Raw genomic sequence first — 20267 nt, forward strand, 5'->3', positions numbered from 1 at the left:
CCATTACAATCAGGTTTCCGTCCCGGACACGGGACAGAAACAGCATTACTCAAAATATGGGACGAAGACCTTGAGGCCACAGACGAAGGAGAATCTTGTCTCCTGGTTCTGCTGGACCTAAGCGCAGCCTTTGACACGGTAGACCACAAACTGTTACTGACGCGACTGGCTGAGGTAGCCAGAGTCGCAGAAGGTGATTTACCATGGTTTTCCTCCTTTCTAGAAAACCGATCACAAACAGTGAAACTGGGATCTTTCACGTCGGAAAGGCGCACGATGTCATGTGGAGTCCCCCAAGGATCCCCCTGTCACCGGTGCTTTTCAACATCTATCTTCGCCCTCTCTTTGAAATCATCAGTAGCCAAGAACTACTCTATCACTCATATGCAGACGATACGCAACTGTATTTTCGCATCTGCAACAAAAAGGATCATCATCTCAGTTTAGAGAAATGTCTCTCTTTGATAGAAAACTGGATGACTAAGAGTTATCTTAAAGCGGAGTTCCGGCCACAATTTCACTTTTTAAATATAAATACCCCTGTAATACACAAGCTTAATGTATTCTTGTAAAGTTAGTCTGTAAACTAAGGTCCGTTTTGTTAGGTTGTTACAGCATTTAGACACTTTATAAAATAGAAATTGACTGGGGCCATCTTAAGTGTGGGCATCATGAAGCCAGACTGTATGACTTCCTGGATTTCAGCCCCGCACATGCTCAGTGCTGCACAAGCAGTGTCAGATCAGGTTTCAGCACCTGTGCTGTCCAAGTCACATGATTCTTTGAGACTGGGGACTCTAGACATGTGCACTGCCAAAAAATTAGTTTTTTTCGTTTATGTTATTTTCGTTTTTTTTTTTTTTCGTAAATTCGTAAATTCGGGAAATTCGAAAAATTATTTTTTTCCGTTTTTGTTTCATTCGTTTTTTTTTATTTTTTCGGAAATTCGTAAATTTTGAAAAAAAAATTTTTTTTAGTTTTTTTGCTTTTTTCGTAAATTCGTAAATTCGGGAAATTTTCGGATTTCCGAAAAAGCAAAAAAACGAAAGAAACGAAAAAAACGAATGAAACGAAAAAAACGAATGAAACGAAAAAAAAAAAGAATTTTCGGAAATTCGGAAAAATTTCTAATTTTTTCAATTTTCGTAATTTCGAAATTTTGTATTTTCGAAATTTCGTATATTCGTAATTTCGTATTTCGAATTTTTCAGTTTTCGAATTTTCTAATTTCTCAGTTTTCGAATTTTTCAATTTTTCAATTTCGAATTTTCCAAATTTCGATTTTCGAATTTTTCAATTTTCCAAATTTCGATTTTTGACATTTCGAATTTTTCAATTTTCGAAATTTCGAATTTCGAATTTTTCCATTTTCAAATTTCGAATTTTTCAATTTTCGAAATTTCGAAATGTTGTATTTTCGAAATTTCGTATTTCGAATTTTTCAGTTTTCGAATTTTCTAATTTTCGATTTTTTCAGTTTTCGAATTTTTCAATTTTTGAATTTCGAATTTTTCAATTTTCGAATTTTTCAATTTTCGAAATTTCGAATTTGGAATTTTTCAATTTTCGAAATTTCGATTTTTGATATTTGGAATTTTTCAATTTTCGAAATTTCGAATTTTCGAAATTTGAAAAATTCCAAATTTCGAATTTTCGAAATTTGAAAAATTCCAAATTTCGAAATTTCTGAAAAAATCGAAATTGGAAAAGTGATTGTTAAAATTCGAAAATGGAGAAATATTTTCGAAATTTCGTATTTCGAATTTTTCAGTTTTCGAATTTTCGAATTTTTCAGTTTTCGAAATTTCGAATTTCAAATTTTTCAATACGAAAATATTCGGAAATACGAAAATTCGGAAATACGAAAATTCAAAATTTCGAAAATTGAAAAATTCGAAATTGGAAAAGTGATTGTTAAAATTCGGAAATTTCGAAATTTCGAAATTTTCGAAATTTCGAAATGTCATATTTTTGTAATTTCGTATTTCTAATTTTTCAGTTTTCGAATTTTCGAATTTGTCAATTTTCGAAATTTCGAATTTCGAATTTTTCGAAATTTCGAATTTCAAATTTTTCAATTTTCGAAATTTCGAAATACGAAAATTCGGAAATACGAAAATATTCGGAAATACGAAAATTCGGAAATACGAAAATTCAAAATTTCGAAAATTGAAAAATTCGAAATTGGAAAAGTGATTGTTAAAATTCGAAAATGGAGAAATTTCGAAATTTTGTATTTTCGAAATTTCGAAATGTCATATTTTCGTAATTTCGTATTTCGAATTTTTCAGTTTTCGAATTTTCTAATTTTCGAATTTTTCAGTTTTCGAAATTTCGAATTTCGAATTTGTCAATTTTCGAAATTTCGAATTTTTCGAAATTTCGAATTTTTCGAAATTTCGAATTTTTCGAAATTTCGAATTTTTCGAAATTTCGAATTTTTCGAAATTTCGAATTTTTCGAAATTTCGAATTTTTCGAAATTTTGAATTTCGAAATACGAAAATTCGGAAATACGAAAATATTCGGAAATACGAAAATTCGGAAATACGAAAATTCAAAATTTCGAAAATTGAAAAATTCGAAATTCGAAATATCTGAAAAATTTCGAATTTTCGTATTTACGAATCTCGACAATTCGAAATTTCGAATTTTTCAAATTTCGAATTTTCGTATTTACGAATCTCGAAAATTCGAAATCTCGAAAATTAAAAAAAAAATTGAAAAAATTGAAGTTCGAAAATTGTAAAATTTTTCAATATTAGCATTTTCAAATTTTCGAATTTCGAATTTTTCGGAAATACGAAAATTCGAAAATTCGAAATTCGGAAATTGAAAAATTCGAAATTTGAAACATTTTTCAATTTCCGAAATTTGAAAAATTCGAAATTTGAAAAATTCGAAATTTGAAAAATTCGAAATTTGAAAAATTCGAAATTTGAAAAATTTTATATTTGAAAAATTGGAAAAGTGAAAAAATTCGAAATTTGAAAATTCAAAAATTCGAAAATTCAAAAATTCGAAATTGGAAAATTCGAAAATTGAAAAATTGAAAATTCGAAAATTGAAAAATTCGAAAATTGAAAAATTCGAAAATTGAAAAATTCGAAAATTGAAAAATTCGAAAATTCGAAAATTCGAAAATTCGAAACTTGAAAAATTCGAAAATTCGAAATTGAAAAATTCGAAAATTGAAAAATTCGAAAATTTGAAAAATTCGAAAATTGAAAAATTCGAAAATTTAAAAATTCGAAATTTGAAAAATGTTATATTTGAAAAATTGGAAAAGTGAAAAAATTTGAAATTTGAAAAATTCGAAAATTCGAAAATTGAAAAATTCGAAAATTCGAAAGTTGAAAAATTGAAAAATTCGAACATTTAAAAATTCGAAAATTGAAAAATTGAAAAATTCGAAAATTGAAAAATTCGAAAATTCGAAAATTGAAAAATTCGAAAAATTCGAAAATTCGAAAATTGAAAAATTGAAAAATTCGAAAATTGAAAAATTCGAAAATTCGAAAATTGAAAAATTTGAAAATTCAAAAATTCAAAAATTTGAAAATTGAAAAATTAGATAATTGAAAAATTCTAAAATTCTAAAATTCGGAATTTCGAAAATTCTAAAATCCGAAATTTTTTCGGATTTCCGAATTTCCGAAAATCCGAATTTCCGAAATTCGTAAAAATAACGGAAATACGAAAATTCGTAAATTCGAATTTTCGGAAATACGAAAATTCGTAAATTCGTAAATTCAAAATTTGTAAATACGAAAATTCGTAATTCACGAATTTCCGAATTTTCGTAAAAAAACGAATTAGAAACAGAACGAATTGCACATGTCTACTGGGGAGTGCTCAGACTCCTGGAAAGTTACACCCACTACATTCCCAGGAGTCTGTGCAGTGTAGGTTAGGAAGCATTGAGCACCTAGGTGCAGGAAGTGGGAAGATTAACTATTCTGCCTAGCAACAACACTTTGAAGGCATCTAAAAAAAAAAATTTGTAAAGGACTAATGACATTTTTTTAAAACTACTGATGTAATGTCCACTTTAAACTCAACAGTTCCAAAACAGAACTTCTCATGTTTCACGCCAGCCTTAAGAGTCAACTGGCAACAACCTGGACACCCCCGCCCATTCTGGGCCAAATCATCACCCCCAGCTCCAAATTCAAAAGTCTCGGGGTCATCTTCGACACCTACATGACAATGGATGCACAAATAGGGTCAGTAGTCAGCGGATCGCACCATCTGTTGCGCCTACTACGCAGACGTATTCCATTTATCCCCAAAGAAGACGTAGCAGTCGTGGTAGGAACAATCGTGAACTCCAGACTGGACTATGCAAATGCCCTTTACCTCGGACTCCCAAAGTACCAAATCTCTTGTCTGCAAGTCGTTCAGAATACGGCTGCCAGACTTGTGACTGGGAAAAAAACATGGGAATCAATCTCACCTTCGTTGAGAACCCTTCACTGGTTGCCAGTAAAGGACAGAATTGCCTTTAAAGCACTCTGTCTGACCCATAAGTGCATCCATGGGAAGGCTCCGCAATATCTTTGCGACAAGATAGAACCCCACAATTCCAATCGCGTTCTGCGATCCACTAACCAAAACCTGGTCAAGGTACCCAAAGCAAGATACAAGTCCAAAGGAGAAAGAAGGTTTGCTTTCCAAGGTCCTAGACTATGGAACGCTTTACCAACCAGCATTCGGTTGGAGGAAAACCACCTGACCTTCAGAAGACGGATTAAAACTCTGCTCTTTTGATGTCAAGAGACAGGAATAACAAGCGCCCAGAGGCGATTCAGTTTGCATGTGCCGCGCTATATAAGTTTTTCATTCATTCATTCATTCACACAATCTATTCCAAAACTTTATTGTCCCCAAATTGCTTTATGGAATCTCTGGACCTAAGGGACGCTTATCTGCATGTCCGGATAGCCCAGGCTTCCCAATAGTTTCTCCATCTGGCTCTCAACCTGGGGGATTCAATATATCTCGAATTCAGAGCTCTGCCTTTTGGATTATTATCCTCCCCCAGGATCTTTACAAGGATGGTGGAAGCATTGGAACCTCTGAAACTAAGAGGAATATTAGTCGTTCCTTATCTTGACGATCTGATGCTTTTTACAGACTCCAAAAGCCAGCTCCTGTCAAACCTGCAAATGACACAGTCTCCCCTCAAGAGCTTATGGGACTCTTGCACAAAACAGGCTGGTAGCCCTTAAAGTTTTTCCCAGCTGGGATTTATCTATTGTGTTGCAGGGTCTAATGGAGGCTCAGTTTGAACCCCTGCAGGAAGCATCCTTAAAAGATTTAGTTCTCAAGATGATTTTTTTAGTGGTCATCACGTCAGACAGAAGGAATAGTTTTTTTCAGATTGGGCAATTCTCCAAACAGATCCAGCATTTCTACCCAAGGTTGCCACACTGCTCATAAGAGATTGTTTTACCCACTTTCTCCTCAGCTCCAGGTAATCCAGGAGAAGAAGCTTTTCGCACAATGGATGTAAGGAGATGCCTGTTACATTACCTAACAGTCACCAAAACATTTAGGAAACCAAATGCTCTCTTCACAATCGTCTCAGGTTCCCGCAAAGGAGAAAAAGCTTCCAAGCGCCCTCCAGGTATGTGGCTTAAATTGGCAATCATGGAAGCCTACAAAGCCAAAGGAAAAGTACCCCCTTCAGGTATAGCTGCCCACTCTACAAGATCAACAGTAGTATCTTGGGGCGAAAGGGCCGGTGCTACGCAAGAACAAATATGCAAGGCTGCTACCTGGTTCAACTTTTCTATGTTCCTCCGGCATTATAGGTTGGACCTGTTGTCCTCCGCAGATCAAGCCTTTGGCAGGAAGGTGCTGCAGTCAGTGGTCCCACCCTAGGGTAAGTTTCTTGGTTATCCTCTCCAAAGCTGTCCTGAAAGGTGATTTGAGAAACACAGCTAGACTTACTGGTGATGCTATGTCTAAGAGCCTTTCAGGACAGCCGTTACTACCCTCCCTGTTGTCTTAGAAGTGTTTAAAGTATCTCTCATGGTTGTGTTGGTGGTATTCTGTGCTTTGTTTTCCAGCATGTCGGAGACCACACAATAATTTTAAGCTGCATGTGTTTCATGGAAAATAGACTGCGCTACGCTCTCTCCAAGGCTGTCCTAAAAGGCTGTTAGAAAAACCATCACCGGTAAGTCTAACTAAGCCTTTCCACAACGTGGTTTAGAGGAGGACTCCAAACTTGAGACTGAAATTATATGCTCCAGCCTCCCTCGTACCCTGTATAGCAATTATAGACTAACAGCATTTGCAACACAGCCCATGAGACTAATTATCACATATAGCGTGAACTATAGGAAAGCTCAAGACTATGGCTGTGAATATTCATACCAATCTCCCTCACATGCTTAAACAAGCCACCGGATGAACTGCATGTCATAGGTATAGTGTATCAGAGTCACTCAAGTATAGAGAAAGTGTCCCAGTATCAATGCACCACCAAAGGACACTTTAAGCAGAAAATTTAAAAGATCTCCAAGATTGGATCCTTTACTTTTCAATCTGTAACATAGCCACACCATATACTTAATGCCACCAGTGGTCCGCCATTGTCAGCCTTAGAACAGGGATAGGTAGGGGCCATGTTAAATCCTATGCCATCCTGATCGATTTTGCATCAAAAAGGTAAGGCTTATACTTACCTGAGCCCAATCTTAATCCAGTGATGTGCACAAGAGCAGAGGCTCTCAGGGCTCTCTCCATCCTCATTGGATCAGATACAGCAATGGGAGCAATTGGATCTGCTCATATTAATACCACAGGAAGGGGATCATTCTGCAAGTACTTTCACGTGGTGTACTTTGTCCTCTCTACAGTGTGCACCTAAAGCTACGTAAAGCTGGTGTTTCTCATATAAGAGGCAGGGATCAGCTCATATTAATACCACAGGCAGGGGATCATTCTACAAGTACTTTCACATGGTGTACTGTGTCCTCTGTACAGTGTGCACCTAAAGCTACGTAAAGCTGGTGTTTCTCATACAAGAGACAGGGATCTGCTCATATTAATACCACAGGCAGGGGATCATTCTGCAAGTACATTCACATGGTCTACTGTCTTTGTCCTCTGCACAGTGTGCACCTAAAGCTACGTAAAATGGAAATATAACTCCCCGTTAATCCCACTAGTTGGCACAATTTTTTTTATTCCAGGACATAGTACACGGATGGGAAAGCAATTGGGAACCACACAGCTTAGGGATATTTTTACACAGGGTAAAATTAGGTCAAAGAGAAGAGTTAAAAACAGTAGATAGGGACCAGCAGTTTAGCGAATGGGAGTATTTTCAGTTAAAGCACTTAGTGAGCACTATACCACAACCAATTAGAGATGGTAAAACATTTAACCCAATTGAAAAGCTTTGTAGTATAGAAAAAACATTAAAACATGGTGAACAAAAAGAATGTAAGATGATGAAACTCTCTAAGGAGTGTCAACAAATTAAAACAGCGCTATCAAATAACTGTGCATATTTGACTATATAAAATACATTACTACAACCCATATGTAATGATATACAGTGATAATAAACAAAATATATCCAGTTTAAGAAATAAACACTAAACTGTGACTGTAATAATAAACACCCGTGATTGACTTAAACGTGAAGTGAACGCACTGAAAGTGCAAGAAACAGTCTTTAAAAATAATTTAGAACGTGGCCAAACAAAGCAAAGTTCATGTGTATAAGGATCCTGCGATCTTCAAATTTTTCCAAAAACTTCCACCACACCCGACAGTGCTCAGTGACTCCTCCCCCATCAAATGGACACTCACCGGATAGGTATGCCTCACACTCTCGTGTTTTGGCACAAAAAACCTTATCAGATGTAGTTGTTCCCGTCAGTATAGATGTAATCCAAATATGACATCCAATCAGTTCCACATATATGTCAGAGAGAGACAAAAGAAGTGCAAATAGTGTGATACCATCAAAGGTTTAATAGCACACCAAAATAAAACTTCAAACAGTGCACTCACAAACAAAATCTTGTAAAACAGCAGAATATCACATCAAGAAACTCCTTCAAACGTCAAAATGGTGAGAAGCGGTCACGGCGGACCCCCGATCAGCGAGAAAAAGTGAAACCAATTCTCCTACTCACGGTGCCATGGACTTCTGTCAGATGCAGCTGCACATCCACTTAAATAAAAAACTTCAAACGCACTCTGCATCCAAAAACGCAGCACTCACTAGTAAAATTAGACTGTATGGCAATACCCCGACATGTTTCGTTATAAAAACTTATTCATGGGACTAACCACACAGTCATAAATGGTTACCTTATATCTGATGTAGTCAGATCAATCAGCCTATCAGTCCTGGGCGTTTTCCCACTTCCTCCACAACTGTGGGCGGAAGTAAACGATAATCCCAAACTACTGTGGGCTGACAGCATCATCCACCACCACTGGCTGGTGTATGAATCAATCAGCCAGTGCGATAGGCGTGGCGCCAGTCCCCAGATTCCAATAGGTGAGAGAGGATGTTAATCACATCCCCCAACAGCAGCAGTCTGAGCCAATCACGTGCTGCACAGCGCATCCCGCTCCGCCTACAATGATGGGCGGGCCTAGAGCGCTTATGCAGCCAAAGCTAGGAGGAAGTCCATTGGCTGGCTGTCTTACCCAGCAGCCACAGCGGTAAGCCGACCTGATAGGTCGAGCAGACGCTGCTCATGATAGGCTCGCCACGGGGAATGGCTTCTAACAACACAACAGGGGCAAATCAGCTGTTGTATAGGCAGACGTGGGCGGCGGAAATGAGAGGGAAAAAAAGCAGATTTCCGGGTGTCCCCGTGACCACGAATCACATCTACAGCACAATCATTACACTGTGTTTATATTGAATATCCATACAACAGTTCCTAATTAAGTCATCAGCTGATATATATCAATCATGCGCTGGAGTATATCAACAAAACATTTGTCACTGGATGAAGGCAATAGTCAGTTAAAATAAATTAATAACATTTTGCATTAGTACATATTAGTATCAAACGCTAATTGCAAATTCATATAAATGATTAAATATATATAATTAAAATATATCTAAAATATGTAAGAAATGCATTAAAAATGAAACTAGATAAAATCAATCTAAAACTGGAACTAAATACAAGTGGTGAATTAGTGATCGCTGAGCTGATCGCAAATGGTCACCGATAACACCACCACTGGAGAAGGGATTAATTAATAGCAAAATATCAGATAAATGAATAAAAGAGTACATATACTGAAAAGATGCCAGAAAGGGTAATACTAAACCCACGGAGGGAAAGGTGTGGGTATGATAAATGTCTAAGAATTATTGATGAAGCAATTCAAGTCTACCTCTATATTCAACCCCCGCGGAAAAAGACATTTTAGCAAGAATATCCAGTGAGTTTCGCGCTGTGAAAGGTCACGGACTCTGTGTGACCCCCTCCAAGATGGGTAAACCACATCTATGCCACAAAATTGAGCAAGCGTGGGGTCCTGGTTATGTACCTTTTTAAAATGCATGGACACGCTATGTTCCTCAAAGCCTTTTTTAATATTTGCTAGGTGTTCTGATATGCGGATTCTTAGAAGTCTTTTAGTCCTCCCAACATATAATAACCCGCATGGGCACCATAGCAAATATACAACATATGCCGAGTTGCATGTACTGAATTCTTTAATGTCAAACATTGTGCCATCGGAGCTGGTAACTTTGTTAATTCCTTTGTTGTGTTCTTTCACCATGCAGCAGCAAATACACATTCTGCAAGGAAAGAATGCAAGGAAAGAATCCTTTCAGATCTATTTTCAATTGGCGATCAGGTGGATCCAATATTTTGCGGACCACTCTATCGCCAAAATTGGGCGCACGTCTATATATAAAACGTGGCTGCTGAGGAATCACTCCACCCAGATGTCTATCTCTGCTGAGGATGTGCCAGTGTTTCTTATATATGGTTTCAATTTCCTTATATTGGATGTGGAAGCCCGTCAGGAAGCTTCACTGGTGTTCATTTGTGGATGGTTCTTCTATTTTCTTCTTAAAACAATCTTCTCTCGGCTTCTCTGCGATCTCTTGAATCATTGACACCAGGTTGATCTCATCATATCCCTTTTGGGCAAATCTCTTCTTCAGTACATTCGCCTGCTCAAAATAATCTGAGTCATCAGTGCAGTTTCGGCGCACTCGGAGAAATTGCCCTTTAGGGATATTCTTTATCCAAGCAGGGTGGTGTTCACTTCTGATCGATAGATAACTGTTTCGATCAGTGCTTTTAAAGTACACGTTTGTTTTCAACCTGTCATTACATCTTTCTATAGTTACATCCAAGAAGTTAACTGAACACGCACTGATCACATATTCCAGTTTAATGTTGTTCACATTGTTGTTCAATACTTCAAGGAAAACTTTGAGATCTGTTTCCGATCCCTGCCAGATCAAAAAGATGTCGTCAATGTATCTCCGATAGAAGATAAGTTGAGATCTTTGATCTCTGAAGATACTTTTGTCCTCCCACTCCGCCATAAACAGGTTGGCGAGGCTAGGGGCATATTTAGCTCCCATAGCCACGCCAACCTGTTGTGAAAAAAAGAAACCATCGAACCAAAAATAATTATGCGACATACAGAAATCGAGGGCTTGACCCAAAAATCTTTTTTGTGTAAACGGGATCTCCTCCCTCTTACTCAATGCCCAATTGAGTGCCAGAGCAGCGTCCTCATGCTGTATTATAGTATATAGTGAGGCGACATCCGCCGTCACAAGGAAGGTTTCAGTACCTGGATTTATTCTTATATCCTCCAGGGATATGAGCAGATCAGCTGTATCCTTTAAGTATGCTTTGGTTTCCCGCACACTTGGCTGGAGGAATTTGTCCAAGTATTCACCCAACCTTGCCGTGACGGACCCAATGCCGTTCACTATTGGACGGGCCGGTGGCATGGTTGCATGTTTGTGTATCTTCGGTAAGGTGTAGATAACCGGAACTCTACACACAGAAGGAGCCAAATATGCTTTCTCTTTAATATTCAGGGCATTGATCTGGAAACCCCATTGTATTAAGGAATCCAGTTGTGTTTTGTATGCTTCTGTAGGGTCAGAATTCAACCTCTTATAGGTGGTTCGATCTTCCAACAGTGTGGACAGTTGCTGATGATAATAGTCTTTGTCCATCACTACTACTCCGCCCCCCTTATCAGCAGGGCGGATTATGATGTTCTTTTTGTCTTCCAGTAGCTTGATACCTTCCCTGATATACTCAGGATTGATATCTTTTTTCTGTGGCAGATCTTCTATATCTTTTAGCACAAGCTGTTTAAAGACTTCAATGTAGTGATTGTTGGAATTTTGGGGGTTGAAGAGTGATTTATTCTTCAACCCACTGTCTATGTTCCTATTGGCTGTAGTGCTCCTCATTGAAGCTTCCACAGTTGTGGAGGAAGTGGGAAAACGCCCAGGACTGATAGGCTGATTGATCTGACTACATCAGATATAAGGTAACCATTTATGACTGTGTGGTTAGTCCCATGAATAAGTTTTTATAACGAAACATGTCGGGGTATTGCCATACAGTCTAATTTTACTAGTGAGTGCTGCGTTTTTGGATGCAGAGTGCGTTTGAAGTTTTTTATTTAAGTGGATGTGCAGCTGCATCTGACAGAAGTCCATGGCACCGTGAGTAGGAGAATTGGTTTCACTTTTTCTCGCTGATCGGGGGTCCGCCGTGACCGCTTCTCACCATTTTGACGTTTGAAGGAGTTTCTTGATGTGATATTCTGCTGTTTTACAAGATTTTGTTTGTGAGTGCACTGTTTGAAGTTTTATTTTGGTGTGCTATTAAACCTTTGATGGTATCACACTATTTGCACTTCTTTTGTCTCTCTCTGACATATATGTGGAACTGATTGGATGTCATATTTGGATTACATCTATACTGACGGGAACAACTACATCTGATAAGGTTTTTTGTGCCAAAACACGAGAGTGTGAGGCATACCTATCCGGTGAGTGTCCATTTGATGGGGGAGGAGTCACTGAGCACTGTCGGGTGTGGTGGAAGTTTTTGGAAAAATTTGAAGATCGCAGGATCCTTATACACATGAACTTTGCTTTGTTTGGCCACGTTCTAAATTATTTTTAAAGACTGTCTCTTGCACTTTCAGTGCGTTCACTTCACGTTTAAGTCAATCACGGGTGTTTATTATTACAGTCACAGTTTAGTGTTTATTTCTTAAACTGGATATATTTTGTTTATTATCACTGTATATCATTACATATGGGTTGTAGTAATGTATTTTATATAGTCAAATATGCACAGTTATTTGATAGCGCTGTTTTAATTTGTTGACACTCCTTAGAGAGTTTCATCATCTTACATTCTTTTTGTTCACTTATTATCTTCTAAACAGCAGCTAGGCATCATCCACTCCTCCATAGGCGCAACGGTGGGCGACTTTTTAGGGCGCATTCTATAGATCACCCATTGTTACTATTAAAACATGGTATATCGCAACTTTATGAAATATTAACAGACCTAGAAACACAGGGAACATTGACATGTATAGAAAAATGGGGACAAGATATGGGTAAAAAGCTGGAAGAATCACAAATGATAGGGGCTGTGAAGGATGCTTCAGTGTAATTCTCCCTGCTTGTTTAAAACTATTGATATGTTAATGACCCTTCCTCAGCCAGCTCCCTATTTCAAAGAGTTAATTGACTCTCTTGTGTGTATTGTTCTAAATGTTAATTGATAAAGGAATTTGTCTGATCAGGTTAAACATAGCGGAGCCGAACCGGCTAGATACTGATTAGTTCAAAGAGATACCCTTATTTCAAAGGATCTGTATTGAAGATCCCCCACTGTGAGGAGATTGTCATTGTAACAGTTGTAACCACATATAAGCTCTGTGTTATACGCATTAAAAGCTGTCTTGTTCTAGCAGTAAGCCTGGACTCATGTGTGGCTATTTGGGGCGATTCCATGGACTCCTACTTGTGGAGTATTGGGTGATTTTCGTTATGGGAAGAAGGGACTGTTTGACGGGGATATCATACCAATACCGTCACAGGGGCAGTATTTAATTTTGCATCTGACATTGCGACAATAGAAGCAAATTACAAGTGTATGGTACGCTGGCACCTGACTCCAGAGAGAATGAGCAAAATTAACTCAAATAACTCCTCGCTATGTTGGAGGAATTGTAAACAAAAAGGAACGACCATGCATATTTGGTGGGATTGCCCACGAATACAAGAATATTGGGAGGAGGTATTAGAGTATATAGAAGAAATAACAGGGAAGAAGATTTCACAAAACCCCCTGACATGCCTTTTTCACGGTACAAATAAAACAAAAAAACAAAACAATATGAAAAAACTTTGGTCCCAGTTCTGCTTAATGCTGCAAAGGGATTAATCCCCCAAAAATGGCTACATCCAATGAGGCCATCTATAAAAGAGTGGATACAATGAGTAGATCATATAGCAGAAATGGAATATCTTAGCCGCGGTGAGCTAGGAAGGGATGAAAGATATAGAGTAATCTGGGAGAAATGGAGAGCTTTTAAAACATCAGAAAAATTTGCGCAGGGAATGATCGAAACAGACAGATGAAAAATTTGAAATTTGAAGTGAGGGAGACAGATCGGGGGGGGGGGGAGCGGGAGGGGGGGGGATGAGGGGATTACGGGAAAGTGGAAAACTAAGGAAGATGTAGGTTAATATTTTTGTGGCTCTCACTTTTGAGGAATCAGTTTTTATTACCAATGTTGGTCTGTTTTGTATATGAACAATTTTCTAATAAAGAATAAATAATAAAAAAAAAGCTGGTGTTTCTCATATTAGAGGCAGGGATCTGCTCATATTAATACCACAGGCAGGGGATCATTCTGCAAGTACTTTCATGTGGTCTACTGTCTGTGTCCTCTGTACAGTGTGCACCTAAAGCTATGGGGTGTGTGTACTGTCTGTGTCCTCTGCACAGTGTGCACCTAAAGCTACGTAAAGCTGGTGTTCTCATATCAATTCCTACAGGCAGAGATCTGCTCATATTAATACCACAGGCAGGGATCAGCAGGTAGTGTCAGTATTTGTGGAACTACATCTCCCTGCAGGCCATTAGTATGTCTGGAAGGACAACAACGAGAGGCAGAGAGTCACGAGCTGATAAAAGAGGGCAAGCAGGCTCTGCATCTAGAGGCAACAGTGCTGGTCGTGGACACGGTGCATCCTCATCAGCACGTGGCCGTGGGACACGCTCATCCTTTTTTCGGCAGCTGGCTGTGTTAAGCCGCAACATGCCTAAAGACTTGGGAGAGTGGATGACCAAGCGGTCCTCATCCTCCTCATCCTCTCTCACCCAGGCTCAGGGTACTTTGTCTGGCAAAGCAGCTGCCAACGCGGCCTCTTCCCTCTGCTCAATGGCATCAGTCACTCCTTCCCTAGACCCACCGTGTCCTCCTGAGGAGTCCCCCAAACTGTTTGACCACAGTGTTGGGTACATGCTGCAGGAGGATGCGCAGCGTTTTGAAGGCTCCGATGATGGTACGCTGTGATGGAGTTGATAAAATGATTATTTTGTGTTTATGTTATTTTTCTCCTAACCACTCAGATATTCCTTTCTTTCAATTGTTTTGTTTCTTTTATTTCTTGATCTATATATGGGTGTATTACAATAGTGTTATTTTCCTTGAATGAAAGTTATGACAGAGTAACGTAATTATAGAGTTAAAATCCTTCAGGAGTGATTAAGTGAAAACAGATGTGTCCAAACCCCTCCTGCCCCTTCCATCGACCAAAGAAAGATGGCCCCCATGAGTGTGGAATGTAAGCCATGTGGTGAAGAAACAGACGTCACAAGAGAAGACCATATGTGGTGGATTAGCGAATCAGATGTACCCATATGAATGATGATTGCTTATGTCACTCTGTCTATAAAGCTACGATACCACTAAAGGTTCGGCCTCTTTGTGGGCTGTAAGGCATGAAGGTCTGTGGTATGAAATTGTGTCTATAGACTACAGGCTTACTTTTGTCATGAATTTGAATCAGAGGCAGAATGGGTTATGCCCTGGAGTTGTGCCAGGGGATGTCTTTATCAATTGACGCCCAACGTGGACTTTGTTTTTTTTGACCAGACGCTGCAGGTTTTTTTTGTTTTTTTAGGGGTCCGGAGACCCCCAGGGCCCCGGATGATAACCCCTTTTTTTATATAAAAAAAACTTTTTTTTATATTTTTTTTATTTCTTTTATTTTTATATATATTATTATTATTATTATTATTATTATTATTATTATTATTATTATTATTATTATTATTATTAAAGGGCCCAGAGGTCCCTAGGGCCCCAGGATGGCAACCTCCTTTTTTTTAATACATTTTTTTTTTTTTTTAAATATTATTTTATTCCTTTTATATATATATATATATATATATATATATATATATATATATATATATATATATATATATATATATATATATTAAAGGGCTCAGAGGTCTCCAGGGCCCCATGTAGCAAACCCCCTTTTTTTATAAATGTTTATTTTATTTTTTTTGTATATATATATATATATATATATATATATATATATATATATATTTTTTTTTTTTTTTTTTTTTTTTTTTAAGGGCCCAGAGGTCCCCAGGGCCCTGGATGGAAACTCCCCTTTTTTTATATAAATGTTTATTTAATTTTTATTATTTATTTAAGGGCACAGAGGTTTCTTTTTTTTTATTAAAGGGCCCAGAGGTCCCAGGTGGCAACCCCCCTTTTTTTGTAATTTCTTTTTATAAAAAATAATAATAATTTGTATATATATATATATATATATATATATATATATATATATATATATATATATATATATATATATATATATATATATATATCCCAGAGGTCCTCCCTAGGGCCCCAGATGGCAACCCTCCTTTTTAAAAACAAAAACTTTTTTTCTTTTTATTAAAGGGCCCAGAAGGCACCGGGTGGCTACCCCCTTTTTTTATATATGTTTTTCTTTATTTCTTCTTTTTTTGTAAAGGCCCCCCCCCGCTTCTCAATTTCAGGCGGCAGCACCCCCCCATAATTCCTGATGGCGGCCCTGCCAGTGTCCAATCACCTTTGGTGAACTATACAACCCACTATTTAATGACTAAAGGCTCTGTGTCCCGTGGTGTGTGATAAAGAAAAAAAACGGACTTAACCACCCCACAACTTTACGTATAAATTGTCTTTCTCCCAGTCCTGTCAAAAAAAGATCTAAGCTGCTACACAAGTGACTTAAATAGGGTGCATACCATATTATAACAAACTGCTCATCCTAATGCCATTGCATTTTTCTTAACAAATACATACCTTCTCCATCCCTTTAGTGGCTCCAAGCTCAACTTCGAAATACAGCAGGTAGTGCAGGATGCAACGAACCATGACATTATTAAAATCGTCAGAAAAAATATTATCCTTAATGGTAGAATGAAAAGACCACATAATAGCATCTGAAATAAAAAGTAATGCATTGAAAGCAATTATTAAAATCTCAAGATGATGTAAATATACAACTTAACAATCTCTCAGGTAATTATATAGATATCTATGGATAAGAATAAAAGTGGGTAAAGAGGCCTTGTCTTCTTAAAAGATGTACCGTATTTATCGGCGTATACCGCACACTTTTTTTCCCATAAAATCAGGGGGTGCGCAATATATGCCGATAGCATACCTCGGAGGGGAAGGAGGGGGACGAGCGCCCGCCGGAAATCACTGAGCCATCATCTCCTCTCAGCTGTCACGTCACACACGCACAGTCCCGCCTCCGCCACCAGCATTGGACCAGTGTTCTGTCTGTCACAGGAGATGGTCTAATGCCGATGGCGGAGGCGGGACTGTGCATGTGTAACGTGACGTGATAGCCGAGTGAGAGGAGATGACGGCTCAGTGATTTTTCTGGCGGGCGCTCGTCCCCCTCTAAAGTATGTCTCCATCAAACTGTCAGATCACTTTCGGGGGTGAAAACCTCCCAGATCTCAGGATTAGAGTTGAGCGGACACCTGGATGTTCGGGTTCGGACCCGAACCCGAACTTTTAAAAAAAAGTTCGGGTTCGGGGACCCGAACCCGAACTCCGAACCCCATTGAAGTCAATGGGACATGGACTTTTAGTAAAAAAAATAATGCGCGGAGGTCTCCCCAAATTCAATAACCAGACCCTTTAGGTCTGGTATGGATATTAAGGGGAACCCTGCCGTCAATTAAAAAAAAAAAAGGACGTGGGGTTCCCCCTAAATATCCATAACCAGACCCTTCAGGTCTGGTGTGGATTTTAAGGGAAACTCCACCCCAAATAAATACAAAAATGGCGTGGAGTTCCCCCTAATATCCACACCAGACCCCTTATCCGAGCACGTAGACCTGGCCGGCCGCAGAAAAGAGGGGGGGACAGAGTGCACCCCCCTCTCCTGAACCACACCAGGCCACATGCCCTCAACATTGGGAGGGTGCTTTGGGGTGCCCCCCAAAGCACCTTGTACCCATGTTGATGGGGACAAGGGTCTCATCCCCACAACCCTTGCCCGGTGGTTGTGGGGGTGTGCGGGCAGGGGGCTTATCAGAATCTGGAAGACCCCTTTAACAAAGGAGACCCCCAGATCCTGGCCCCCCCTGTGTGAAATGGTAATGGGGTACACTGTACCCCTACCATTTCAAGAAGGAAGTGTAAATAGTAGTTTTCAGGGAAAAAAACACACACCGTAGAATAAATTACTTTATTAATTAAACCAAATAAAAATCCAGCGGTGAAAATAGACGATCGCTCCAACGTTGTCTTGTATCCAGCGACGGGTGTTCTCTCCAGTGACGGGTGATTGGTCCAGCAATGAGAAGATCCATCCATTCAGAGCACAGCTCAGCGAATGACGCGCCGATGCTGTGACGTTTCTTTTATAGGGGAGGCGGCCATGCGTCACGTGACCCCATTCCCCTATGACGCACACTCTGCTACGTCTGGGTCTGGGCTTTCCCAGTGACGTAGCAGAGTGTGCGTTAGAGGGGGACGGGGTCACGTGACGCGTGGCCCGCCTCCCCTATAAAAGAAACGTCACAGCATTGGCACGTCATTCGCTGAGCTGTGCTCTGAATGGATGGATCTTCTCATCGCTGGACCAATCACCCGTCACTGGAGAGAACACCCGTCGCTGGATACAAGACAACGTTGGAGCGATCGTCTATTTTCACCGCTGGATTTTTATTTGGTTTAATTAATAAAGTAATTTGTTCTACAGTGTGTGTGTTTTTTCCTGAAAACTACTATTTACACTTCCTTCGTGAAATGGTAGGGGTACAGTGTACCCCATTACCATTTCACACAGGGGGGCCAGGATATGGGGGTCCCCTTTGTTAAAGGGGTCTTCCAGATTCTGATAAGCCCCCTGCCCACATACCCCCACAACCACCGGGCAAGGGTTGTGGGGATGAGACCCTTGTCCCCATCAACATGGGGACAAGGTGCTTTGGGGGGCACCCCAAAGCACCCTCCCAATGTTGAGGGCATGTGGATTGGTGCGGTTCAGGAGAGGGGGGCCGCACTCTGTCCCCCCCTCTTTTCTGCGGCCGGCCAGGTCTACGTGCTCGGATAAGGGGTCTGGTGTGGATATTAGGGGGAACTCCACGCCATTTTTTTTTATTTGGGGTGGAGTTCCCCTTAAAATCCACACCAGACCTGAAGGGTCTGGTTATAGATATTTAGGGGGAACCCCACGTAATTTTTTTTTAAATTGACGGCGGGGTTCCCCTTAATATCCATACCAGACCTAAAGGGTCTGGTTATTGAATTTGGGGGACCTCCACGCATTATTTTTTTTCCGAACTCCGAACCCGAACTTTTTCCAATTATTCGGGTTCGGGGAAAAACCAAAAGTCCGTACCGAACCCGAACTTTACAGTTTGCGTTCGCTCAACTCTACTCAGGATGTATTGTCCCTGACAAGATATTTCTTGCTTTATTGTCCTATAAATGCTGCTTGGATCTGTACTCTGTAAATTTGAAGCCGCTAGAATGTCAAGTTAACAGAGGCCAATTCATTTAAATATACACCAGCTAATTTAGAATACTGCAATATACTGCCATTTTAACTGTTCTTAAAGGTATTTTAATATACATAAAACCAAAACTTAAACAATTGCTCTGAAAACAAAGAAAATGCTCTTTATGAAAACTTGTATATTTAATGATTTGTTTCATTAAATAGGAAGTACAAAAAGGGTAAAATATGCTATTAAGTCTATAAATACATTTTTTTCCAGAAAATTCCCTCTTAAAATTGGGATGCGCGTTGTACGCCGACACGTGTTATACGCCTTGTTGAACTTCATATCCAAAACATGTGTTATACCCCCTGAGATAATACTGTAGCTGTAAAAGTAAACATTTTTTTTAGAAACTAGGGGCCAAATTCTCAAAAACCTGTGTAAATTTAGGATTATCTAACTTATGTCATTTAAGTTACGGCGCCCTAAGTTGGTGTCGTAAGTACCGTATTCTCAGTGCATTTGCGCACAAAATTGCGCCATCCTTAACTTAAGTTTCAATGCGTAAGGCGTGGTTATGGCAAGTGGGAATGAAGTGGGCGTGCTTCATTGTAATGAGCCGCGACCCCATGCAAATGAAGTGCCGGCCGTACTGCGCATGCGCGCACGAATCTGGACCTCACTGCGCATGTGCAGAACTTTGGTCAGCGCAATCAGTGAGATAGGTAAAAGGCCAAGCGTACTTAGTTTGAAGATCGCCCTGTGTCTAAATAGCCCCAGTCAAACAGACTTCAATTGCAAAAGTATTTCCCTGTGTTCCCTTCCTAAAGCAAGTTGCTTCTGCTTTGAACGTTTGTCAGTGTTTGTTGGTAAGATTTGTTTGTGAGAAAAGTGTTTATGGAGTTGGAGGGTATAGTTGGTGTTTGTTTTTGATAATTTGTTTTTTGTTTTCCTTTTTTGCCTGTTTGTTTTTGATAAGTGTTTGTTTTTTGGTGTGTGATTGTTTTTTGTTTTCCTTTTTTGCCTGTTTGTTTTTGATAAGTGTTTGTTTTTGGTGTGTGATTGTTTTTTGTTTTCCTTTTTTGCCAGTTTGTTTTTGATAAGTGTTTGTTTTTTGGTGTGTGATTGTTTTTTGTTTTCCTTTTTTGCCAGTTTGTTTTTGAATTTATAGTAGCTGTCTGTATATTTTTTATTTTTGCTTGTTTGTATT

The 20267-nt window shown here is 39.1% G+C and overlaps 1 protein-coding gene across 2 annotated transcripts in view; it reads right to left on the minus strand.

The window, feature by feature from the left end:
• LPCAT2 (lysophosphatidylcholine acyltransferase 2) overlaps positions 1–20267 on the minus strand; it is a 660866-nt gene that overhangs the window by 474619 nt on the left and 165980 nt on the right. For both annotated transcript variants that reach the window (XM_040328743.1, XM_040328745.1), the window contains exon 3: positions 16392–16531. In XM_040328743.1, the coding sequence (XP_040184677.1) occupies positions 16392–16531 (140 nt within the window). The remainder of the gene's footprint in view (positions 1–16391; positions 16532–20267) is intronic.

Source organism: Rana temporaria, chromosome 11, assembly GCF_905171775.1.
Source record: "Rana temporaria chromosome 11, aRanTem1.1, whole genome shotgun sequence".
NCBI classification, from domain to species: Eukaryota; Metazoa; Chordata; class Amphibia; order Anura; family Ranidae; genus Rana; species Rana temporaria.